The sequence below is a fragment of the Rhipicephalus microplus genome, chromosome X, assembly GCF_043290135.1.
Source record: "Rhipicephalus microplus isolate Deutch F79 chromosome X, USDA_Rmic, whole genome shotgun sequence".
NCBI classification, from domain to species: domain Eukaryota; kingdom Metazoa; phylum Arthropoda; class Arachnida; order Ixodida; family Ixodidae; genus Rhipicephalus; species Rhipicephalus microplus.
The window spans coordinates 43,899,231-43,926,902 of record NC_134710.1 but is presented as its reverse complement, the minus strand read 5'-3'; the positions used below and the strand labels follow the sequence as shown (position 1 = coordinate 43,926,902).

Genomic DNA, 27,672 nt, shown 5'->3' with positions numbered 1-27,672 from the left:
CTAGGCCACCATGGCGGGGCAATGTGTCCAAATCCGACTTTGGCACAGTTTGGCGCAATTTCCCTTGATATCATGATGACGCAGTAAATCTGATTTGGTGCAGTTGGTGCAAGAGTGAAATCACTGCATTTGTTTACCACATATTTAATTCATATTATGCCATTGCCATTCCATCCAAACCAACTCACCTCTTACATGCTGCATGACATTTAAAGCATATTCTTCTGCCCAGTCACAAGCATTGTATACATACTTGACTTAAAGTTAGCAAAAAAAAAATTTTGTTAGATTGATTCTAAATTGTTGGCACATTCTATTGTTAGACACCGGAAAACTGCCCAAGTCACTGAAAACATTTAAACACAAATGCATTAGGCTTGGCTATAAGACACCTATGTTTCAGCCACCAAAACAAATACTAAAATTGAAGCATCAGCTACCGTATAAACCGGAATACAAGTCGAGATATTTTCAATAAAAAAATGAGCTAAAGTCGCCCCTCGTCTTATATAATGGTGTCTCACCGACAGTGCACCGCTGTCTGGCAACATGTGGGTTGCATCTGCATGAGAAGCTGGACACGGCCATATTCGCATTCAAATCCAATAGCAAGTTTTTTTTCTCTCTAGCCTGTTTTTTTTTTTTGTGTGTTCGTGATTTGCCTCCAATCTGTTCTAAATTCTCGCTCCGCTTGACATTGCGTTTCACTTATAGTGGTCTTTTTTTCGTTCACTGAATATGAGTAGCAGTACGAGAAGGCAGTACTCAGCTGCGTTTAAACTGGAGGTTGTTGAGTTCGCAGAAGCAAATGGGAATATGGCTGCTCAGCGCTGCTTTGGTGTATGAGAAAAAAGCTTGTGCAATTGGAGGGTCCAGAAAGGGAAGCTGTAGATGTGCAATCCTCGGAAAATGTCATTTTGTGGGCGAGGTGCAGTTCATTCGCAGCTGGAGGATACGCTAGGGAATTTTGTGTGTTAAGTTCATGCATGCTCGCTGCCAGTGACCGTGGATACCATTCGCAAGAAAGCTGTGGAACTCTCTCAAGAAGCTGGGCTCACGAAAGAAGAGTTTCGTGCACCAAACTCTTGGGTGCGTCTATTCCTGAGACGCAAAAGATTTTCTTTCCAGTGGCGCACATCCATCTGTCAGAAGTTTCCAGACGAGTTCGAGGACAAGCTTATAAACTTTCAGGGCTTCGTGAACTGGCTTTGGGAGCAGAACAACTACATGATGGGGCAGATTGACAATGCCGATGAGACCCCCGTGTGGTTTGACATGCCTTCATTGACCATGATCATGCAGCGTGGCACCAAGGATATGAAGCTGTTGTCAACAGGCAATGAGCACTCGCGCTTCACCATCATGCTGACATGCATGGCAGATGGTAGAAAGCTTCCACCCTTCATTATTTTCAAATGTAAGACAATGCCAAAGGAAGTGTTCCCGCCCGGTGTTGTCGTTCACATCAACAAAAAGGGATACATGGACGAGGCCATGATGCTCATATGGATGCGAGTAGTCTGGAACTGTCAGCCAGGTGCACTGCTGCGTCTTTGCAGCATGCTGGTGTTAGATGCGTTTTGTGGTCACTTAACCGATGCTGTGAAGCGCGCACTGGGCGATAGAAAAACGGACCTCGCCGTGATACTAGGTGGTATGACGTCCACCCTTCAACCGATTGACGTTGTGCTAAACAAGCTGTTCAAGGACTGAGTGCAGCTGGAGTACCAAAAGTGGATGTCCGGCGACAACCCAAAGACACCGATGGGCCGCCTACAGAGGCCTCCGCTTGCGAATGTTTGTGACTGGGTGCTTTCCGCCTGACGTTACTTGCTAGATTCCATGGTGGAAAATGCTTTTGAGAAATGTTCCATGAGCAACTCGCTGTATGTCATGGAAAACAACGCACTGTGGGACGCGGCCAGCGACAAACTCTCATCATTGATATGTGGGGTTTAACGTCCCAAAACCACCATATGATTATGAGAAACACCGTAGTGGAGGGCTCCGGAAATTTCGACCATCTGGGGTTCTTTAACGTGCTCCCAAATCTGAGCACACGGGCCTACAACATTTTCGCCTCCATCCGAAATGCAGCCGGGATACGAACCCGCGACCTGCGGGTCAAACTCTCATCTTCAGAAGACAGCGGTGCTTCGTCTGATGAATAGGAACAGTTGCGATGGTGGTTGAGGGGAGCTCCGACGATCGGGTGCGGTGCACCGATTCACAAATAAATGTCGTTCGGCAATTTTGGGTTTTCCTTTTTTTTTTTTTTTTCCGGTAACCTGAACTTGGGGGGTCGACCTATATTCCCACTTGACCTATAGTCCGGTTTATACGGTATTTTCTCATGGCAGTGACAAATCTGTTAGCATGCCAATGAAACTAATAAAAGTGGATTCAGACTCGTTATAATTGCAAAAATGAAGATAACTAGGATAATGTGCTACTAGATTCATGTACAATATGCATGCAGTAAATTGTTTTTTTCTAGCAATATCCAATAGTGCTACTACACCCACCGGTGAGCACATGCACACATAAACTGAAGCAACAAATGAGTGAGCACAAATCCATATATTTTCGCAACAACCATATTCTCCTCTCACCATAATAGAGTGTTCCTTCTTGCAATTTGTCTTGAGCAACCTTCTGGATTTCTTGGAAGAATATCCTCTCTGCAAATTAAAAGAAGTCCTCATGCAACAATATAGCAAAATGCAGCTCATTTAAGAGACCAGTGTGCAAACACAAGGACAGCCTCGGCACGAATTCCCCAGGAAATTGTCACAAGCCATGAGAGAGGTTCCGAGCTTGAACCGAACCACCTCTTACTCGTACAAAACTAAGACACTTCGACTGCGCGAACAGCTCAATTTCTTGAATGTTCACTTATCCTTTACTTTGCAGAGCCTCTAGGCAATTCCCTTTTATGAGTGAATGTGGGCCCACATACCTTGTACATCTTTGTATTCGTTCTGAAAGCAAATATGTCAACTTGCTAGGAGTGGAAATGGCAACGAGGCTTCCTGTTCACCTTACTGTTTGCTTTAGGATGAATGGCAGCCCCTTCATGAAGCCAAGAGATGAATGGTAACCCATATGGTTGCGAACATGCATAACCATTACAGAGACAGTGACCATGAAAGTTCATTAAATCCCACACATTTCGGCTCACACACAGGAACCTTGTTCACAAATGTGATCAGGGCTACCGGCCTGAAATTTGAGATTTTTAAACTTTAATGATTGATGTCCGCTTTTAATAGCTGTCAGGTGGCCCTTTCCATCCCTTAAAAAGACCCCTAAGCCACCTCCAATATTTTTTGAAACATTTCAAGTAAACACGCAATCATGTGCAGAACCCCGTCGCGATCAACGATTTTACACGAGACAGTGCTTTCAGCCGCCAGCGCACACAAATTCCAAGATACAATGTGTCCTCCTCTCTGGGTCTTTTGGGCCTCCGCGTGGCGTCGAGAAGTTGGATCTTTGGTGCGCAGCACAAATATGCTGTGATTGGCTGAGCAAGAGCAGACGACTTACGGTTTGTCTGCAAGCAGCTCTCTACACTGCTTGTTGTTCGTCGTGTTGCCCACGCACGTGGCACAAGCTGGCGAATCAGCTCTGCGGCCAGTAAGTAACACAAAAAGCAAGTGTCTTCTCGTCTCTGTCCTGTGCCAGCACTGTTGCTTCTTTCTTCGTAAGCAACACAGGGTTCATACCGGCACGATTCGTATAAGCACAGGCCAGCACGGCAGCAGCGGTTCGTGAACAAGCACACAGTTAATAGAGTAGACAGTGGGACAGAGCTGTGACAACCGGAGGTAGACTGTGTTTCAAGCAACGCCTCAGCAATGATGTATGCCGCGGGAGATCGGGAGGGGCACTCGGCGAGAAAGCAAAGCAGCTTTGGGAGAGGATACCAACACAGGGTAGCAAAGGAAGCGAAAGGGTGATTGCCGTGTGTTTCGATAATCACACGTGTCTAAACCTGCTACTATTACGGAACTGTTGCAAAAAATTCTCACGGCTCCATGGTTGTACACTCATGCACAACTTCTCCATCACAACTGAATTTCTATCTCTGGTAGTTTAGGGGCCCTTTAAAAGTGTCACCAGCCCAACTATGGTGGTTGTTATTGTGCAATGCTCTTTGTGGCCATTTCCACAACCATGTTGGTCAAGCCCATAGCCGGGAATTTTTTTTTTGGGGGGGGGGGGGGGGAGGCACTTGTTGAAAGGAATTATAAAGGGGGCCAGGGCCCCTTCGAAATTCCAATGCTAGAATCAGGCTACGGGCCAGACCTTAGCATGCTGACAGAGAGCTCCAGAGAAAATTTTCCCCCTCCTTTTAAATTCTATTCTAGGGCTGAAGAAAGAAGCAATTGGTGGGGAGGTATTAAAAGTGTAAATGCAAGCAGTTAATTGAACTTTTGTGGTGATCAAGACATGCTGAAAACAGAATTTGCCAGAACTTACTCTATACACTTCAGCTTGCACATGAAAATTAATTTTTAAACTTTAAAATATACACAAGTATTCCAGAAGTTTTATTCGTGCAATTTATAAATACATGCTCTGGATAAAATATTGACATACCTTCCATCGGAGTGCCCACCAGCTTGAAAAGAGAACAGGCAACCACCCAGTAAGACTCTATGTAGCTTGCAAGCACAGACCGAAGAAACTCTAGGTGCATCAGGCTTATGTCATCCAGGACAAGCTGCAGAGCATAAAAAAAAAAAAAGCAGTTTTAAAAACTAATAATAGTACTACCAGAAACAATAGTCATCATGCGTATCAGGGACAAAGACTGAAGGACTTTTAAAATCCTATAAAAGCGTTATCATCGGTAGCATCTCGCGTAGTACTTCACTTCATAGCAACATTTGTGAAGTCTACTACGAACAGCTTAACGGTGCTAAAAACACAATCACATATGCTCGAAATGTTTAGCCTCGCTGGACTTCATTTTCGTGAGTTGGGTGGTGTTCAAAAGTTCTCCTTGTGGAAACACAAAACCTCCTTAATTTGAAATCAAAGGGAACTAAAGGAGACTATAAAACTGTTCAAATTAAGTGGATTTCAAACTAGCGGGTGGGTGCTAGGATGAAAGTTCCACCTCTGGACTCATGTGTAAACTAGGTGCTGCTACATGCTTGAGGCAGGAGATTTTGTTAATTATTTTCATGGAGCTCCAACATTAAAGAATTCATTGATCAGGCTGTGATGCACCAGAAACAAGCCCTGATCTGAGCAGCGAGTATATTGTGAAATATAATGACTGTAAACCAAATGATGTTTGTTTACATTACTGAGTCGATGCAATCAAAATTAAAAGTAACCAACCATTTGCATTTGCTGGTGTTTCTTCACTCTCGACTCCACGAAAATTGTTCGCAGCTTGCCCAAGAGCTTCCACACAGCGTGTGAATTCTTATCTGCAGTGAAATGCTGCTCTTTTGTAGTTCTGAGTCTTTAGTAAATTTGGTTTGGTTTGGTTCAACACATTGTAATCACTGTGTGGCCAACTTCTGCAAGAAGCCAGGGGCTCCCACTCAGTCTTCTTTCATGATGCCCCGGTGCATGTGCCCTTCCCCTAGCGGGAAAAGTGGTGAAACGTCTCCTCATCTTGGGAGGCTTTGCCAGCCCCCACCAAAGCCCCACCAAAACGGCAGGGGGCAGCACAGAAAAATTAAAGATGCAGATTTGAATTAACCATCGTGGATACTGAATTGTTCAAATTATCAGGAGCTTTCCCCCATAAAAATACACAGGGCGAAGCCGGAACCAGGGCGTCGATTCTAAAGAATTGTAATACCCCCCTGTCGCATGGCAAATCTAACATCATATATAATGAATGACATTTGGTGAACACAATGTAACTTTACCCATCTGCTATTACATGACGAAATCCCCACCAAAAGGGCAGGGGGCAGAAAAATTAAAGATGCAGATTTGAATTAACAGTTGTGGATAGTGAATTGTTTGAATTATCAGGAGTTTTCCCCCATAAAAATACACAGGGCTAAGCCGGAACCGGGGCGTCAATTCGCAAGAATTGTAATACCCCCGTCGCATGACAAATCTAACATCATATATAATGAATGACATTGGGTGAACACAATGCCACTTTAACCATTTGCTATCACATGACGAAATGAAACATTTTAAATTATAACCATGACATCAGTACTAATCAGCCATGGCATTGCTATAAATGGGTTCCACGCAGAAAAAAAAAACAATAGGGGATGGCAGGTTGTTGGTAAAAAACTAACAACGGATGAGATATGCCAACATACATCAGAGACAAGGATGTACAAATCTGCCAATTTTTCAAACATGTTTAAAAATTCAGAACCTTTCTGGGGACTCCCACAAGCCCCATAGAGCCAATTTCCAGAGTTTTGGGCGCTGAAACTCTTCAGTCTGAACTCTGCTCAAATTTCATGTTTTAACAGAAGCCACCACCTCTTCCAGAGCCAAATAAAGTTTGTTCCCTCTCTCTCTCTCCACGTTGTAGCTAACTTCAAAAGCAAGCTTTGCCTCAATGCTTTAGCACTATGCGGCAAAGCAAACTAGAAATCTTAACTAAGTGGCGCTGGAATACGTTGGGATTTAGTGTGGTGCTTTAGCAGTTTGAATGTCTAGTTTTCTTTCTTTTCTTTTTTCTTAAAGAATTTGGTAATCTGTCACCTTTTTGCATGGACACCAAACAGCCACAACTTATTGTAATAACCGATAATGAGGCATGAGAGCGTCACTGGAAGCGGGTTATTTCACCGTAGAAAATACACAAAAGCCGACTGTGCAGCAGCTTCTCATTGTTATAAAAGATATATCATTAAAACCAGTATCGTTATAAGTGGATTCGACTGTGTATGTAGAGACAAATGAAAGGAGACTCATGCCATGCTGATGGTTGCTGTGTACTATGACCATGCCCCGGCTCATCAGACCATCGTAAAATGGAGTAGACAATTTCCACTACTCCAAACAAGCCTGAACAACCAAAAACAGAGGGGAAAATTGTCACTCGAACCAAAAATCACCATGCAAGTTGAGCCTATGCTCTCTCACTAGTGTATTACATTTCAACAATTATAATAATAGGTTAAAGGAGCACTGACACTACCAACGTTTGGAACCTTGTGTTTTTCCATTGCAATTAATAGCTTATGTCTGACCCACTTATCACCACTGAACACCTCGTTTGCATGAGTGCATGACTGTTTTAGTTTAGAGATGTTTTTAAAGTGCCCCATCGCAGTTTCGGTTTCAGAGAGCATCAAGCTGAACACGAGCAGTTCAGGGTGCACGATAAACACAGCTGATCTTGTAACCTCCAAAAACTGATGTGGCGGCGAGCGAGGGAGCATGCATCAGAGGGTGCCGCACTGACAAGCAGCACACTAAAAGCCGCAGGCATGGAGGAAGAAATCGCAGGTAGCGATTGCAGGTAGTGTTCACCTGTGCATGCGAACTGCCTACACAAACTCATGATGTAGCTTTGTTTACACTCTCACTGCATTGACGTCAGCGTCACGAAGGGGCTCTGCATTTCGCTCAGTCGCACAGTATGCACTTTAAAATTGATTTCAAACATGTTTTATGCTATATTCACCCTTGACATTTCGTAGGTATTGTCTATGTCACTAGATGAATCTATCTCGCTTATTATCTCGCTTTCAAAATTTTGTGCCTGCTTCTGCACATGAAAACTCTGTGCATAAAATTTTTCAAGAAAACCCGCAAAGATAACTGTTGCTGTGAACCAGTTTCCTGGCAAAAATGCAACTTGTATGAATGCCCTTCTTAGTTAACACCTTAACACCACCTATTAACTAGAGTCCATTCATTGTAACGGACCAGCATACAACAAACTTTCTGATGCAATTTCGTATTAAATTAATGAAGCAAAGTTTGCTTTTAACAAACCGCGATACAATAAACTATGGCTACAGTGGATGAAACTAGTGGCATTTTCCTTCAGAACTCTGTGCATATACTGCACTTTTGCAGTGTTTACACGGGATGACAGACTTGACCCCGTCACTCGCTAATTTTAAATAGTCGCTGGCCACATTGGCGGCTGCAGCCAAGCCAAGCCTTTAGCCAAGCCAACTTGAGAGGACATGGATTCAGCGTATGGTTCAGGTAGAGTGTACTAAAACAGGAGACTGCTCAAAATGGCCTCAGCCCCAATGCCTTACAAGTGAAGCCCAAACAGGGTCAATCCGCTTGTAGTGCTGCGATCGGTATTCTCCAATGTGTTGTCGTTTTAAGTGCTGCGTGCGGCTCCGTTGAAGTGCTCGAGGGATAGAATGCTCGCTTCCCACTCAAAAGACCCAGGTTCGAATCACAGCTGTGGATGGTAAATTTTCTTAGTTTCACTAGTACAGTTGTACTGGTTTGCTTTTTTAATATTTAGCTTCAGTTTCTACATATAACTACAAAAGAGTCATGCAAAATATGAAGTAAGGAAGAGAGCGCTTGTCTGTGTCCTCTCTGAGTGTGTGTATTTTTTTGCGCTTGTCTCGTCATGAAGAAAGAGAAGCTTGACGGCTCTCCAGTATGCGCGCCGTCAAGCACTATCGTTCGTCCCCCCTCTCGCTCTATTGTCAGGCTGCTCCCAAGGTGGATTCGGCTGCCTACGCCAGAAATTCTTTTTTCTAAAGGGGACATGCTCCAAGCACCCAGATTGTTTCATTCTTCACCATCCTCGGATCCCCCTATTTGAAAACTGCACATGCAGCGTCACAAGCTTGAGTGCACATAATCTCAGGTGCTACCCCACTGTGGGGCGCTAGTTTTTAAAAGTATTAAAGCGGGCGTTTCGAACTGATGTAAAATTGTTCTGAATTGACGATGCCGGCATTAATTATACCATGCTTTGGTGTATTCCCGATTCAGTTACAGCATTACCAGATGCAAAGCTACAAATTACGGTAAAAAGGTCCCAAACAAAGCTTTCGCTGTCAGGTGGTCGGCCTGTATAGTAGAGAAGGCCACGTATGCTCACCATACAACCTACAACTCTTAACAATATTCAATCTCAAGCATTCTATGCTAGTAGTGCAAAAGTCCCAATATTTGCCTTTCCGGCATTGCTCAGAGTTTATGAAAAGTTTTTGTCATGATTTTAGACAACTACCCTTGTCATAACATTCTATCATACACTGAATATTCTCTTGGGAGCATAGCCAATAATACATGCCGAAGAAAAAAAGGGATAAAGGGATAGTTCAATATATAATGCCCCTAAACTTCTCTCTGCCCTAGCCACAGCAGGTGCCGTTCACTGCTTCTAATACTAACCACTGCCCCCCCCCCCCCCCCCTGTTGCATTATGCTCCTTCAATGCTGAAAAAAGTCCAAGATGATCCAAAGCATTACATAAATAAAAATGAAAAAAAAATTGAAGGCACACCTAACAACAAATGATACAGGACACACTATAGACAACTGTTACTTGCAGCACATTTGGGTGTAAGAAAAAATGTCTGGAAGATAATACAGCAGAGCATGAATTTGAGTGTTCATGCAACTTGAAATTCCACCGTGTTGCACCTGGGAATCCTTTTCTCCAATGCAAGTTCATGCACTTTCTGACCTGATATCCCTTCTCTAGTTGATTAACATTGGTGACAGGAAATTAAAAAGATATGTACCCACATTGATAATATTGCCGAATTGTTCGGTTAACTTAGTGAGGTTAACTTAGTTAACTTAGTAACTATACGATTGAATATCTGTAGCGTAAGTCTCTAACTTTCGAATAGTACTGGTCTAAATAGTATACAGTCGAACCCCACTACAACAAAACTGAAGGGGCACGGAGAAAATTTTGTTGAAGCAAAAATTTCGTTGTACCAGCAAAACAAAGGAACATTTACAGTGAAAGCTCGTTAATTTGCACCTTATTATTTCAAACTTATGGGTTAATTCGAACTGATGGTCATGGTCTGGCCACGATGTATACCGTATTTACTCGCGTAATGAGCGCACTTTTTCTCTCGAAAGATCGGAGTAAAGTTGGGGGTGCGTTTATTATGCGGGGTAAATTTTATAAAAACTTTTTCACGAGAAGGAAAAAATGCGGTAATGCAAAAAAAAAAAGCTAGGTAGCTTAGCCTTTCGCAATTTACATAGGCATACACCATTTGGAAACAGTTTCTTTGTTGCACTTAACTCATTTTCAGAGGTTGATGACTTATCTTCTGCAAGCTGTCCCCAGGCAGGGCCATGGCGCACCATAAAAACTTTTCTTTGCGACTATCTTTTCTACCAATCATTTAACTGCAACAGCGGAATCTGCTTGTGATCTCGAGGGTCACCCAAAAACGTGCACTCACCAGGGGAAGGGGGAATGAAGGGGCTGTTAGAGTGAAGAAAAAAGAAAGTAGGTTAAAAAAGAAAGGGGGGAGGGAGGGTACGTTCCCAGGAAGCGACCGACGTCGGTTGGCGCAAGTGCAGGCAGTTCGGTGACCTTCCGCTGGCTGTGTGCTTATGAACTGCAATGTCTACACTCCCAACACTTGTGAAACCAACTGTGGAGCACAGATAAGACGGGGGAGGGGGGGAGACATGCCGCGTACAGATAGTAAGAAAAGCAATAGGCACGCGGCAACAGGTGAAGAGGAGGCGGGGAGAGAATGAGCTGAGGTGGCTGAGGGGGGTCGTCTAAAGTCATCGAAAACGGAAGAGATCCAATGGGTGATGAGGCGCCAGGTGTCGGTTAGCAGGACTGCATCGAATAAATGTAGGGGGTGCGTTCATTGAATGTAGGGGGTGCGTTAGATGCCGTAGTGGAGAGCTCCAGAAATTTCGACTACCTGGGGTTCTTTACGTGCACCCATACCTGAGCACACGGGCCTACAACATTTCCGCCTCCATCAGAAATGCAGCCGCCGCAGCCGGGATTCGAACCCGCGACCTGCGGGTCAGCAGCCGAGTACCTTAGCCACTAGACCACCGCGGCGGGGTTTCAAACCAATCCAGCGCCTGGATACGTGGCCACGTGGCGTCATTGCGCGACTGTAGCAGACTGCACGCGCTCTTCGCATCATTTGGTGGTTCGTGCTGGACGCCTCTCCGTCTCGTTTGTGTGCTGCACATTCAGTAGCTAGGCCTCGTTTGTGTCTAAGCTACAAAGTTGTTCAGTGCCGTAGGTTTTGTGATGGTGTTGCCTTCGACTGCTGGTCCTAGCATAGCGCACTTACTACGACTTCTCACGTAAGAGGACATAGCATCAAAACGCTCAATGAGAGGGTAGAAATCCTTCATGAAGTGAACAGTGGCAAAACAAGCAAGCTTGAAATTGCAAGTAAGTATGGCATCCTAAAAAACACTCAACATATATGAAGAATAAGATAGGGATTGAGGAGGCCTACACAACTGATGCATCCACAGGCAGTCGCAAGAGGCTTTACTCGACGAAGCATCCGGAATCAGAGCGCGCAGTGCTCACGTGGATCAAGGAGACAAAGAGCCAAAACATCCCACTGAGAGGCCCTATGCCCTATTGTTATAGTGCGAGCAGCAAACTTTGCGCTTCGCCTGAACATTGATGACTAAAGCTTCAGAGGGCTGGCTCCATCGTTTCCGAGAGAGTCACGAGATTGTGTTCCGCACCGTGTCTGGCGAAGGTAGAAGTGAACAGCGAGACATGCACGAGACATGCGAGACAAGTGGCGAAGTGGTGCTTTGCAAGAACTTCTTCAAGAGTACCCGCCGCGTGATATACTGCCACAAGGCAGTAATGGGATTGGGGCATAAAGCGGTAGAGGGTCTTTGCCTGAAAGAAAAGACTACGAAGTGGATAGAGACTGGTCTGAGCCTGCCAGTGTGCCAGGCATTGTCGTCACAAATATCTGCAAATATACGTTTCATTGTAAGATTATTGGTGGAGGTGCTGGGTACGCCTACCTGGCTTTCCCGGCAAACCAACACGGAACTTCAGAGTGGTCGCCACCTTCATTTTCCTGCAATGGCTCAACAGGCCCACCCACAAGAGCAGCAGCAGCAGCTGCCTCCTCTGATTCTCCTCCCTCCACGAGACCCTGGAACCTTCTCGGGCACAGGCAAGGACAAGGTGAATGTTGAAGATTGGGTCGCATTGTACGAGCGCGTGAGCGAATACTATAGGTGGGACCCCACGTTGATGCTGGCCAACGTTGCATTTTACTTGCGGAATACGGCGCTCGCATGATATGAGACGCACGAGTCTGAGTTGACCAGCTGGGACATTTGCAAACTGAAGCTTGTGGAGTTGTTCAGCAGGTCATTTGGGCGACAGCAGGCCGCGAGGAAAGACCTGGAATGTTGCGTGCAGACATCGACGGAATCGTATGTATCTTACATACAGGACGTATTGGGCCTCTGTCGAAACTGACAAAATCGCTCACATATTAAAGGAAATTGCCGATGACGCCTTCAATCTGTTGATCGTTGAAGATTGCGTCACTGTCGACGCGGTTGTGAAGGAATGTCAGCGCTTCGAGCGCGCCAAGAATCTTCGCATAACCCGCCAGTTTGCACGTCTGCCTAATACTGCAGCCACTCCGACCTGCGAAGACAGCCCCAAGTTCACGCAAGCTACATCGCCCGAAAATGTCACCCGAATCGTTCCCGCGAACTCGAAGCAATGGCTCCTGCAGCCATCGCTTCTGACAGTCCTCGAGACAACGCATCCACCGTCTCCCTCATCCAAGTCGTCGTTCGCCAAGAAATAGCAAATTTCGGCATCGCACCTGTTTGCGCTGTTCGCACTACCGAGAGCTCGGCTTTTGTTAACCAGATTCCGGTGTACCCTTCACGCTACCCTTCCGGCTAATGGAACCCTGCTGAATGGAAAATGTCGGATGATAGACCGATCTGCTTTCACTGCTGTCGCGCCGGCCACATAGCGCGCTACTGTTGCAATCGTTGGACATCCAATTCATCTTGGAACGCTGGGACATGGCATCTCTTTGAAGGCAACTCTCACCGGTTTTCTACTCCGTACGATCCACAGCCTGCTCCTACTAACGTTCAGGGCCGAAGGTTCAGCCGGTCACCATCACCCTAAGGCCGCCAATCTCTCTCGCCGATGATTTCTCGATCCAGGTCCCCTGCACGACCTGGGCCCTCAACCTCGGGAAACTAGACCGTGCAGCTCCCGGAGGTGACGCTGCATAAATGACCCGTTCTACAAATCCACTGTTGATTCCTACACGCCGCAATATGTTGGACCTTTTGGTGGACGACGTAACTGTTACAGCCCTCATAGACACTGGCGAACAAATTTCAGTCGCGAGCGCTGCTCTCTGTATTAAACTGCGAAAAGTGATCACGCCTCCTATTAAGTGTGCAGTAATGCTTGCCGATGGGAGCGCATCTACCGTTCTTAGCATGTGCACCTCTCGCGTGTGTATTGCTGGCCGCCAGACCATCGTATTATTCACCGTGCTTAAGCAGTGCCCACATGACGCGATTCTCGGTCTAGACTTTTTCTCTGCGCACTCTGCCCTTATCGACTGCTCGACGGGTCTTTTTCAGTAGGAGCTGCCTTTTGACGCCGCTGTTGCCCGTGATGCTCAAAGTCGCCTTTGTGCCACCGAGTTCCTGCATCTTCCGCCGCAAGCCGCGACTTACGTGCAGCTCGTGTGTGATCCGCCTGTGCACGATTGTGAATATGTCGTGTCACCTATTATCGACGTTGTGCTAAAGCATTCCATTGCTGTCCCGCACACCGTGGTGAGAGTACGCCACAACCAGACCTCTTTGTCTCTTTTGAACTTCGGTTTCTCCGCGCACGTGCTGCCTGCTGGTATTAAACTAGGCGTCATGTCGTCGTTGCAAGAGTGTGATATTTTTTAGCTGTCGGCTGAGCAACCTATTCCGCACGTCAACCTGCTCACTGCGCCCAACCTGTCAAGCATTGACATTAACAAAATGATAGCGCCAGACCTTTCACCCTCCGAAGCACAAGACCTCCACCGTCTGTTGACATCCTATGCGGACATATTCGATCTTGACAACCGCCCTTTAGGCCAGACATCAGTTGTGACCCATCACATCAACACCGGCGATGCCAACCCAATACATCGCCGCCCTTACCGTGTCTCCACTGCCGAACGCTCTGTCATCCAGAAAGAGGTGGAGAAAATGCTTGCCAAAGGCGTCGTCGAACACTCATCTAGTCTGTGGGCATCCCCGGTCGTGCTTGTCAAGAAAAAGGACAACACGTGGCGGTTTCGCGTCGATTATAAACATTTCAACAAGGTCACTAAGAAGGACGTTTACCCCTTACCAAGAATAGATGACGCCCTTGACTGCCTTCATGGCGCAAAGTTTTTCTCGTCCATTGACCTTCGATCTGGTTATTGGCAGATCGCTGTTGACTCGCGGGACCGAGAAAAAACAGCATTTGTAACCCCCGATCGGTTATACCAATTTAAGTACAATGTTTGGGCTTTGTAATGCGCCGGCCACCTTTGAGCGCATGATGAATTTGCGTGGCTTCAAATGGTCCACTTGCTTATGCTATTTAGATGATATAATTGTTTTTTCACCGACGTTCACAAGCCATCTTGAGCGACTGTCCAGTATTCTCCAAGTATTCCGCCACGCTGGTCTCTAGCTGAACTCCTCAAAATGCCGTTTCGGCCGTCGCGAAATAACTGTACCTGGTCACCTTGTTAATGCATCTGGGGTACAGCCCGACCCAGACAAAATTCGCGCAGTGGCTCAATTTCCCGTACCCTCTTCTGCTAAGGATGTCTGGAGCTTCCTTGGTTTGCGCTCATATTTCCGCCGCTTCATCCGGAGTTTCCCCGATATTGCACGGCCTCTCACTGAGCTTCTTAAAAAGGACGTCCCATTTACTTGGAACTCGCCTCAAAGTGCTGCATTTTCGGCGCTCATTGCAACCCTCATGACTACGCCAATATTAGCCCACTTCGATCAGACTGCCCCGACAGAAGTTCGTACTGACGCGAGTGGCCACGAAATTGGGGCTGTTTTAGCTCAGCGTCAGCATGGACGTGACTGCGTCATTGCTCACGCAAGCCGCCTTTTATCCTTTGCCGAGAAGAACTATTCCATCACCGAAAGAGTGTCTTGCTCCTGTTTGGGCTGTCGTTAAACTTCGCCCGTACCTGTTCGGTCGCAGTTTTACTGTTGTAACTGACCATCATGCACTCTGCTGGCTTTCCTCGCTAAAAGATCCCACGGGACGTCGCGATCGTTGGTCTCTCCGCCTCCAAGAATACACCTTCACGGTCGTGTATAAATCTGGTCACCTCTATCAAGACGCCGACTGCCTGTCACAGTATCCAGTGGATCCGCCAGACGCCACAGAGAGCTACTGAGGCTTGCGTCTTATCAATATCAGACTTTCTTGATATCGCTTCTGAGCAATGCAGCGACCCGGATTTACTTCCCATCATAGAAAGCCTGAGTTCCGCTACTCCACCCACTTCTATGAACTTGTATTTCCTTCATGAAGGTGTTCTCTACCACCACAACATACGCCCTAATGGTCCTGACCGCCTTCTCGTCGTGCCTTCCCATTTGCGTGTAGATGTTCTCCGACACCTTCACGATGAACCTGCCGCTGGTCCCCTGGGAGTCACCCGGACTTATGATCGCGGCCGGCGCCGTTTTTTTGTGGCCAGGCCTGTATTGCTCTGTGCAAAAGTATGTCGCCAGCTGCGACCTTTGTCAACGTCGAAAACGACCAACATCGCCTCCAGCTGGCCTTCTTCACCCTATTGAGATCCCTGTTGAACCATTCTACTGCGTAGGGCTCGACCTTCTCGGGCCATTTCCCATTTCTGCATCTGGAAACAAATGGGTTGCCGTGGCGACCGACTACGCGACACGTTACGCGATCACCCGCGCTCTTCCGACCAGCTGCGCTACCGATGTCGCAGACTTTATACTGCATGACATCATTTTGCATCCCGGCGCTCCTCGACAGCTTGTTACTTACCAAGGCCGATACTTTTTATCTCGTGTCGTCCAGGATATCGTACATTCCTGTTCCACGAACCAAAAGTTCATAACGGCATACCATCCACAAACTAATGGACTTACAGAGTGTGCCTGAATTGCACTATCATCGACATGTTGTCAATGTATGTTTCTCCAGACCACCGTGACAGGGACGCAACGTTACCCTACGTCACCTTCGCTTACAACTCCTCCAGACATGACACCGCAGGCTATTCCCCGTTCTATCTTCTTTATGGACGTGAACCCTCTCTGCCTCTTGATACACTCCTTCCCGCTGGTTCAAGCTCCCCTGTCACATACGTCCGCGATGCCATAGAGCGAGCCGACGCAGCACGGCAGATTGCCCGAGAACAACTCATACTTTCTCAAGCCTCTCAGAAAGATCAATATGATCGTCACCACCCTGAAGTTTCGTATGCACCAGGTTCTCTAGTACGCTTGTGGACCCCATGTCGTCACATCGGCCTCCCAGAAAAGCTTTTATTTCGCTATGACGGACCATACAAAGTCCTACGCAAGATCACCAACCTCACCTACGAGATACAGCGAGTCATCGATGAAGCGCACTCAATGCCACCACCAGCTACTGTTGTGTACGTCGTAAGACTGAAGCCTTATATGTCGCCCAACGCACCTCTTTCGTAACAAGCGTCGGGTCGGCGCTTTTTAACGCCGCGGGGTAGTGCCACAAGGCAGTAATGGGATTGGGGCATAAAGCGGTAAAGGGTCTCTGCCTGAAAGAAAAGACTACGAAGCGGATAGAGACTGGTCTGAGCCCGCCAGTGTGCCAGGCATTGTCGTCGCTTGTAAATGTCGTAAATATTTGCAAATATACGTTTCCTTGTAATAATATTTAATGCTGATGAAACAGCATTATTTTATAAGCTGCTGCCGAGTAAAACGTTGACCTACAAAGGCGACACCTGTGCAGGCGGGAAGAGAAGCAAAGAGCACGTTACTGTCTTGGTGGCAGCAAACATGACCGGGACCGAAAAACTACCACTGCTGATCATATAGAAGGCCCTGAAGCCTCGCTGCTTCAATAATATCCACACACTACCGGCAGAGTATACAGCCAACAGCAAGGCATGGATGACAGGGGAAACAGTGGCTGATAAAGCTAGACCACAAATTTGAATTAGCTATCAAAACCGTGCTATTGGTATTCGACAACTGCTCAGCGCACATGGTGGATGTGAACTTTAAGGCAATCAAGCTCTCCTTTCTGCCGGCTAACACAACGGCAGCCCTGCAACCAATCAACCAAGGGGGTCATTAAAAACTTCAAATGCTTTTACAGGCACCACATGTTGGAGCGTTTGGTGTTGTGCGCCACCAGTACAAAAGGCTACGATGTGATGCTGCTCTCAGCCTTGCATATGTTGGTGCGGGCCTGGGATCAGGTCACTGCAACAACTGTTGCAAATTGATTCCGCCACAGTGACTTTTGTGTGGCCATTGAGGGCACTGTTGGCGAGCTCGACGAGCACGAGGCCAACGCCATTCCTGCCGGACTGCGGGATGCGCTGGGGGATGTGAACTTCGCTGACTACGTCGATGCAGATCACAGTGCAGTAGTCTGCGGCACTATCGTTGACAACGACATCATCACACAGGTGAGGACGATGAGAATGAGGTGCCGACGCGACCCACAGCTTCGGAGGTAATGGGGGCTATACCTGTTGTGCACCTCTTCTTCAGCTTCAAGGAAGATAAAGAGGATGCTTTCCACTATGTTCCCGCATTAGAAAACAAACCTATGGCAATCACTTTCAAAGAACGCAAGCAGAAAGTAACCACAGATTATTTTCGCAAATAAATATTTTGTCCGATTTTCAAACCAGGTCTTAGTTCTAGCCGTTTTTTCAATGAATTTCGTTAGTTCGAATTCGGTTTAATTATAACTCCTTGGGCATCCCCGTGAAATTCGAATTAATGAGCTTTTACTGTATTCTCAAAATTCAGAAAGTGTCCGCTGCTTTTTATTCTATCCCAGCAGCGTCATGATGTGATTCTCACCCATGAATAGCAAGGCCATGGTAAAAAGCCCGCTGAAACAATGACTACAAGCGCTTTCGTAAACGAACCAAACGGTTGCAGTAACATGTTAACTCCAGCAGCTGTCTGCCGTCAAAACGCCGAGATGGCAGCAGGGTATCGTGGAGCGGTGACTTTTGCCTTATTTTATGCCATTCTTATCATCCATAACTCTGGAATAGCTGATTTTGTTGATAATGTGGAGGAACAGCCACCGATTAGCACACTGGCCAAGTGTGAACAGAATGATAAGCATTGAAATCTGAAAAGACATCGTTCCGCAGATGCACCCAGCAGCTACGCGAAAGAAACCATGAACTAAGCAACTGAGCTTCAGCTACAGATCATCTGCAGCATGAAAGCAAGCCAGTGGCAAAAGCAGGGCAGTCTCATTGCCATCGCTATCGAGCAACCGCGGTGCCCATGCTTGCTGAACAGCGGTGGTTTCTGGTGGTGCCAACGCGTTTTAGACTTCGTCGACGCATTTTCAGGTTCTGAAAATGCATCAAAATGTTAAAGATTGAGTTTACTGTATAGCAATAAATATCTGAGCCTGGAATCGCACCTTGAAATTTCGTTGAAGCGAGACGGCTGAAGAAAAAGTGTCTGTTGTGGCGACTATATTTATGCATTGACTCCTATGGACTGCTGACAGCGAACCATGAATTTTTCGTTGTAGCGGGAATTTCGTTGAAGCGGCGATCGTTGTAGTCGAGTCCGACTGTACTAACATTTCAATGGCAATGTAAGGGGAGGGTGCTGCAGGAAATAAAGTTAATACTAATGTGGTTTTAAAGATGTAACCCATATCACAGTGAGCTTTTCTGCATTTCGACAGCATCAAGATTAATGTGGGCAGCACGAGCAGCACTCCATGTGCACTTTTATTGAAAATGCAAAGAAAAAAGGCTCAATTCTGTTAAACAAATACCAAAACAATGAGGGCCCTTTTAATTTAAAGCTGCATAAAATGTTCTTCCTTCCTTCATTCGGCCACAGAAACTTTTGAGCAAGTGGAAAGTGAATCCAAGAACTTAATTAAGTAGCAAACAAACCGCACAGGTTGATAGTGCATGCCATACAGAAGAGTTGAAAAGAGGAGAAAGCATCTGACATTAGTAAATGTAACATCCATAAAAAATGTAGATTAATTCAATCTTATGAAGTTCCCTTCCGAAGGAGGTATTAAATAAGTGGTGGGAAACACCACTAAAATTGCACAATGCAAGCACATCATATGCAATCAATAAATGTCAAACAGAAAAGCACATTAAATCATTAGATGCAGACACCATAGCACAGTAACAACAGACCTTCAATACGGGGAAAAAAAAAAAAAGGCTCCGCAATTCATCACATACTAATAAAAAAAATACGAACGCAATATTTAGGGTTTTACATCCAAAAACATGTGACTGAGAGACACCATAGTGGAGAGCTCTGGTAATTTTGACCACCTCGGGTTCTATAAAGTGCACACAAATCTGAGCGCACCGGCCTGTAGCGCAGCGGCCTGTAGCGTAATTACCCAACTTGATGGGTATTTTTGAAATTTTTCCAGCAGCATAGGGTAGTAGCATGATGGTGTAGTTATAGATGTAAGGTAATTTCCCCCTTTCACTCATCATCAATCAGCTAAAGAGGTAGAGGATCAATTGGACATCCCAAAAAGTTACATTCCTAAAGACTTCTGAAAAATAAATCAACCTTTGGGAAAAAAAAAAAAACTGGAACCGTCTTAATTCAATTTACACCAGCATAGAGCAGACGTGAAAGTTAGTACATCAGCCTTTTGAGGGTGGGGTTATCAATGCAATCGATGTAAAAGACTAAAAAGGTGGTTTTTGCATTTGAGTTATGCGAGTGCACAAGGAACCATGAGAGTTTTTTCCACGACAGTGGTTAGGTGGATGAACAAGGAGCGTCCCCTTAATAACGAGGCGGCGACCTGCCCTTCATCAAGCTGAAGATTTCCATTATTATTATTATTACTATATACATATTACCCTTATATGCTACAGCATGATCTTGTCTAGATAATTTAGGGTTCTCATCCTATATATAAAAAAAATGTCGCAGCTTTGCCGCAAAGGCGACGCAATGAATGCGATAGTAACAAATCGGAAGGTCACGCGCATACTGGAAAGCAGATCGAAACGTGCCCCGTGTTTTTCACGCACAAATGACGCATGAAACGTACTCACAGGTACAGATGCACACGAATAGGTGTCTCAGTTGTTACTTCTACGTGGCTGAAAAGTGTGCACTTTTTGCAAACGGAGACTGCAATAATTGCAGTGACCTTTTTGTGCCCGGTAACTACAACAGAATCGTTCCAGGTAAAGCCAGAGGCCAGCCAAGGCGTCCAATCCTCCCCTCCTCCACACCGCGAGATAAGGACGCGCAAGGGAGCGTCACTTCCCTCCTAAGTACGCATGGGAGATTAGAGCGCGTGCCGCCGCGCGATGTGGCGACGCGCACTCATTGCGCCATCTTGCTGGTAATGCTGAAAACACGACAATTCACCTGAGATAGTAGATATAAATAGCTTGCTGTTTGAACAGTGAAGCACGTGCTTTTTGGTGGCTTAGTGGTTAACGCGTCGCACTCACGATTGAGAGGACCCAAGTCTGATTCCGTGCGCCGGAGTCTTTCAGTTTTTTTTTTTTTTTTTCTTTCTTGCATTCTCATATATATATATATATATATGGTGAGTGACGACTACACCAAAATCCAGACGAGTGTGTCTATATAATTGCTATCACAATAAAAAAAAATTAACATTCCCAGCTATGTCCAAATAAACTGCAGTTTCCCAAGAAATGTGTTCCTATGACTTCATTACTGACTTCTGCTGCATCTCGTATACTATACAATACACTATGCAGTATACTATATAATACACTATGCAGTTATGTACTTAATTTAAGCATAGTGAAAGACGTGCCAGATAGCACGACAACTGTCCGAACAATTTTAGTCTCCAGACACGTCACGACAAATCATGCACTTTTTCTAGCATTTTTTGTGTTTTTGTGCGCTGATCGTGACGAGACAAGTGACAAGTGCAGAGGCCATACAACAAAGTGGCAATCCACATGGCGCACTCATCCCAGTAACATGAATTCACCACCACCTCGAGCGCTAGTTTTCTCACTGTATTTTCTGCACACGAACTGAACTGCATGGGCATGCCAATTGCAGCAACCTCCCTAATATGCCTTGCATATATTGCAGGTACTGCACAAGGAGAAAAAATAGGGAAGACGTTTCTTTGCTTTTTTTTATTGGGTGTTAATATGGAAGCACACAAATTTTGCAAGTAAATATGGCAACATTAGGCTCAGAGCAGTCTGCACAGGCGACATAAAGGCCTTCAGCAGCCAATTATGTCTAAGAAAGCAAGCTTGTTGCACGCATGTTACTCTTTAGGTACAATGCTAATTGATAGAAATGTGACCCCAATACCTTCCGTGTAACAACTGGTATGCATGACAGCTCGAGACAGCTGTGCCAAGATTCTACGAATCTGGCCTTTAAGGAAATGTCTCTAACTAGTGTTGAAAGTCGAAAGAGTTGGTATCGAATGATCCAGCGAACTGAAAAGTAGGAACGAATACAAGGAAAGCAAACACAGATGAGCACCAGCTAACTTTCAGCATTTTGTGCACATTTAACACACTTCAATGCTCTCCCTTGTACACAGGGATCCACTTTTAAAGGAGCACTGACATCAAATTTTAAGATCACGATGTGCCCATAATTCGATCGCTTGCTATGCAAAGGTCTTCTTGGCCAAATTTGAACGGCATCTGTCGCGTGGAAGTGATTTTAAGTCCATGTCAAGCAGCGTAGAAAAGCTAAGGAGAAAAAAAAAACAAAAAATAGACTGCCCTGTGACATCGACACTAGTGCTACGTGTTCGGTGTGACACATTCCACAAATACCATCCTGAGTAATGATGCCCTAGTAGCGATGACGTGTACGATCCGGGTGTTCTTACCGTGGCGTCGACTGGCACCGAAGTGCGGAAACGCACTCGCTCGTCTACGGCCGAGCTAGGGCCGGGCGAGCGCGCACAGGTGCAGTCTAGCTCGGCCGTGGCTCATCGCGTCTGATCATCACACCGATTTGAATGATTTCGTGAAATTATCACGATAAAAACCGCCTGGTTTTTATCGGCAAAAGAAGAATGGCAAAGAAGAATGGCAAAAGAAAAGAGCCTGATTAAACATATGCTTGTCGGTCAGCATGTTGGGGAATCGTGAGTTGCAGGTGAGTTGCAGTCTAGCTTGAAGCACGGAAAAAGTGCAATGTTGGTCTTTTTTTCATATCGCGTATGTGTTACACATCAACACAACCACAAGCTTTCGAAAGTGGAAGAGCTTGTAGTCTCATATCATCGCTAACAAGTAGCATGCAGGTATCGTTGAATTTTAGTTCATCTGTAGACTTTGCGTCCACATAAAAGTGGTAATACCGTGTTAACTGCGAGAGGCTCGATAGGTGGGGCCATCTGAAGGCGCAAAAAAGAACCTGACAAGCAGGAAACGTATTCAATTTCTCTGCTGATGCTCATTCGCGATAGCTATATTGCATTGACCCCTCTGCATACACCTGAATGCTTTGCATGCCAAAACACACCAATATAACTAACTGAGACACACGAGTGAACATGGCTGAAGCGTGCATCCTTGTGCACCCATGCAGTGCAGGTTGGAACAGCGTCCATTTCGGAATAACTGTTCTGCAAAAGGTCAATCGAAGCAAAAATAATTCGCGAGGCCGCGAATGGCGAGGATTCCAAGCTCCACACTATCGTATTGAACCCGAGTCGACACTTTGTACGGCGACGACAGCAATGCAGGTGACAAGGCATGACTGAATGTGCCCGCCTAGCAAACAAAATGTTTGTGGAGCAGCTGAGCCTGACGTCACTCTTTTCTGTGGAGAAGTGGTCAGCTGTGGTGTGATCTGGAGGTGACCGAGAGGTAGCGCCACTGCTGGTGCTCCCAGCGCTAAAAATGGCGGGATTGTCGGCCGTTTTTGAATAGGGCTAGATCCCAGTAATATAAATTAATAAAAGTGATAGTTATTCATCCTTGAGTTGCGTTTTAGGTCGCGAATCGCTGATACGGGGTCTATAGCTATTCGCTGACACAAAAATCTTCGCATGAGTAAATTTGATGTCTGCTCCTTTAGGAGAACATCAGAGCGTGTGGCGGCTGCAACGAGCTTCGCGCGGGCGCAATGTGCTCTGTGAATGTGGCTATTTCATTAGCAGACACCACTTTTTCGGAGCCTTCCACTACGGCGTCTCTCATGATCATATGGTGGTTTTGGGACGTTAGACCCCATATATCATCAAATGCATGCAAATATTTATCTATGAAAACTGAAATGGCATGAGAATCAATACACACACTGTATTCTTCCATGAATTCGTACTCCCTTGATTCACCATATTTGTACTCCGAATCGTTGAGTGACGATTCATCATCCGTCGACCACGCATATGGATCATCCTGCTTTGGTTGGGTGCTCTGTAACAACAAAAGATTAATTCTGTGCAAGACATTCTAAAAGGCAAACACTAAAAGTAAAAAGCTGTGCCGATTTTATGAAGGGCACATTTATTTCTGCAGTAAAACAGCTTTGTCCCATCTAAATGGGGCATTCAATTATGTGGAACACACAAAATATTTGTGGAGTCCAACACAACCTGTTGCAGCCCCTAACAGGCGATGGCACAGTGCAGACGCTACGCACATTGATGTTCCTTTCAACAGTGGACCGCTGAGTACATAGCAATCATCCCTAATCTTTCTTCTTGGTGTTCTAAACTAAGGCAGACACTGCTAAATACTCTGTCCTGCTGGTGCTCTCTGGTTAAGTCTTTACGCATCTTCCAGAGTGGTAGAAGTGTGTAAAGATCCGAATGTCCTCCTGCGTTCGTGTCCTACCTGAAGCTACAGTTCAGTCACACCTTGTGCCTGGCCGCTTCTACAGTTATACAGCCACTGGACCTAACAGCTAGCGACAGCCCTAAAGCTCCAGCACCAATGCAACTGGCTGCCCTCCCTTCGTCCCCTATCAAAAGATCTCAGCGCAAACCACCCCTTATTTGCGGGTGTCCGCAGTGAAGGACTGGTTCACTTACATTTACAACCGCGCAAGTTCAGTCAATCCATGAACCGCAGCTGATAAGTTGACTTATGTACCTTTATCTCACCGGTGTTGTGAAAACCAGGTATTCTGATCACCAAAGAGGCTTCGTCAATTAGTCCACTTTTTCATCTTTGCATGCTCATCCGGCCGTTCAAAGATCTCAAAGCAAAAGCTGGCTGCATGTGTTCAACTCATGCCTAAGTGGTACATTTCGTATATCAAGAATGTCTTGGCTTTCAGCCATCATGCGAACAGTGAAATGATGGAAGTCGAGCACACTCACAAAATCTTTTGACTTTAAGGTCGCAATCACTGGTGTGCGCTATTCCAGCAGCGATCAGGAACTGCTCGTATACTTTTCTAAGAGTGTCTTTTTTTAACGTGAAAAGACTGAAAAGTGCTTTGCTCCCTGGAGTGGCCACACAGGGGGTTTCCATTCAGCCTTGATCCACAAGGTGGCAACACCATCGTCCCGCCATTTAAGATGTCCATTTGTAAGTGCCGTTCATGCAGTACGTGCATCAGCGTGGAAGAGGTGTTCAGAGGTCTATGGTCATCCAAGCTGCTATACCTACCTCGAATATAGCAAATGCAGCAAAGTTTTTGTACATGCAGCGAGTGTGCAGACCTTTGAAAATGATTATGGTAGATTTTAATGACGCAAGGGCAACTCGAGCCAAAAAACAAACGCCAAAAGCAGGGTTTTCGGTCGGCTTAATTATAAAAATCTACTCAAGGAGGCAAGAATAAAAGTGTGGGGCCTAGGGCTTGAAGTTAAAGGGGGACGAGGGTCTTAAAAAATGTTTATTATCCTACTGTCATGAAAACTACCATGCCTGTGTACTCGAATGAAGATTTCAAGTTCGCAAACAGATTTCAATTTCATTTATCTGCTGGCTATCCAGCAGATAAATGAGATAATTTCATTTATATGCTGGCTATCCAATTTTACAAACATTACATAAGTACTCCTATGATACGTCAGTCACATCAAATTACAGTGAATTGCAGTTAGGCGACATCTGCTGTAGTTTATTTAGGTATCAGTGTCCAGGGCTACAATCCTCGCAAGCACCAGCGCTTTATATAAGCTTAACGCTTCTGGTGTTGCTAATATTCTTGGCTCTGATGGCATCGTAACGCAACTGGAAACAACTAATTACATAAAACATATGCGGCTGTTAAATGTGTGTTCATACGTGCTATCATTAGCACCACTTTGTAACGTTTCGTTCAATAAAAAACACCAGGCCCGCATGGAAGGCGCAGCACAGTTACAGTGAAAGCGAAGAACAGCGGCCTTTCAGAGCCTTTTCTGAACACTCATTGGGTAACTGCTGCAAGCTCACTTGCTTGACGCCCACTACGTCATTATAAGAGTTTTATGGTTGTAGGCCAGCATTCACTGTGCTATGTTTCGACATTCTTCTGAGAAGTGTGGTACCCGCAAAAAAGGAATTTCGCACCATTGTTTATGCAGTGGCTAAAGTCATATTAACGTGATTGCTTTCTCGACATCAAGCCTGCCCAAGGCAAGTTTGTCAACAAGTCCCAAGCACTGGCGTGGCTCAGAGGTAGAATACTGGGCTGGCACCAAGTGGACCCATGTTTGAGCCCCACTGTTTCATTAGTACTGCGATTTTTTCGTGTTTTTTTTTTGTTTTCAATTTTGAATTTTCTGCGATGTGGTTATGGATACCGGCGGCGGCGGCAACTACGGTGCTGCACGAGATTCAAGTTGTGATCTCATAACAGCATTCGTTGTAAAAAACTACAACACAATCCCCTTCTATCCACAAGCTTCACATAACATTGATTCCCAAGGCAGTGGGATGAAACATTGATTCCCAAGGCAGTGGGATGAGCCAAATTTTTATGTCGTACGGACAATCACTAGAGCAAAAAAAAAAAAAAAACAGTTATGTCACAAGGGCGAAGCAATGAATTGTAATCCTATACAAAGTAAGGCCAGCATAGCAGCTAACTCTTCCGTGTCCGATATTGCGTAACTCTATAAAACGATCGTGAAAGAGAATATGGCCGTTCCAGAGAGAAATACACTTTTTTCCATAATCTCTTCGCACAAAGAAAATACAGCCGTGCACTGATGCTTGCAAAGACAGTGCGTGAGTGACCGCGACACCATCCTTACAATAATTCTCAGTTGCTGCTTAAGTGACCTTCCTTTGGCACGAAAAGCGGTTGTCCACAGCAATTGGAGTTTTACTTTTTTTTTTCAGTTTTTTTTTGGTCGTGAAAAACAGGTTTGCGTTAAAATCAAGGGCGCAGTAGAATCGAGTAAAGACGGTAACTGCTATCGTAACAATTAGAGCTTTTAGTGCTAAATTAATATTTTGGATAAGCTCTGCCCTCTGTTCCCCTTTCGATTATTTTTGTGCTTTTCTTTGTTGGATTTTATCACTGAATCTGCATAGAACAAAATCCTGGTTATAAGTTATATTTTTGGGAATTCATTAATACCATTATATACAGGTTTGACTGTAAATCTAGGTACATGGTTGCGACTTTGGTGGCCCCAAAAACACGCTGCACATCTTTTGACATGCCAGCCTGGCTATTGCCGGTGATAGACCCTTCCCCATCCGAGACTTAGGCGCAGCTTGGCACGATTTCCGTTGATGTTACAGTAAAACATAACGAAATTGCATCTTGCATGAAAATAAGTTCATCATATCCAAAAATTTATTATAAAGGTATATTTTCAAACTATCTATTATAAGAGTATTTTTCGTCTACTTCACTAATATCTGGGTTCATTATATTGAGGTTTGAGTATCAGGATGGCGCAGTAGATCGGATTTGGTGCAGTTGGCGCAGGAGTGAAGTCGCTACATGAACTGAAGATGGTAGAAACAGAAGTATGTGTCCCAAATTTTTTCGTGATCACAGCACACTGCCTTTTCGCATTAAAAGCAAGCAAGAAATCCAGTTTCCATTCTACCTTTTCAACATGGAAGCACAGCGAAGCTATTAGACAAGCACGACCACACTGCCAATGCAATGCTTCTATCGAGAATCTGTACCACGCGGTTGGTTGCTTTGAATCTTTCCAGCACGAAAGCTGTTAAGACTCCCTAGAAACAACACAAAAAAACACTGCTGTTTGCCTGGTTGTATGATTGAGGTTATATTCAAAACACCATCTAGTATAACTGTTACACCTTTCTCTGGTTTATTAACCCACCCGAAATGTATTCTCATATAGTTTGATATAAAAAAGTTGATGTTGAAGATGGAGGAAAGTTGAAGTATTTAACTATGATGATTTTCATTCAACATGAACACACACACCAATTAGAGACTAAACAGCTGTGCTGTGAAAAAAAGAACATCACAATAGAAACGGCAACACGATGACAAATCTATTATGGTGGTGTGTTCATGAAAGAAAAAGCAGCTTTGACTGCTTTGCCTTCACTCAAATGGCACTGCATATCA

General features: G+C 45.3%; 1 protein-coding gene across 3 annotated transcripts in view; it reads right to left on the bottom strand.

Moving 5' to 3' along the window:
• The window catches only part of mino (glycerol-3-phosphate acyltransferase mino), a 147,897-nt gene that overhangs the window by 19,656 nt on the left and 100,569 nt on the right, over positions 1-27,672 (bottom strand). For all 3 annotated transcript variants that reach the window (XM_075876358.1, XM_037426900.2, XM_075876359.1), the window contains 3 exons: positions 23,469-23,588; positions 4,606-4,729; positions 2,613-2,681 (listed from right to left, as the gene is read on the bottom strand). In XM_075876358.1, the coding sequence (XP_075732473.1) occupies positions 2,613-2,681; positions 4,606-4,729; positions 23,469-23,588 (313 nt within the window). The remainder of the gene's footprint in view (positions 1-2,612; positions 2,682-4,605; positions 4,730-23,468; positions 23,589-27,672) is intronic.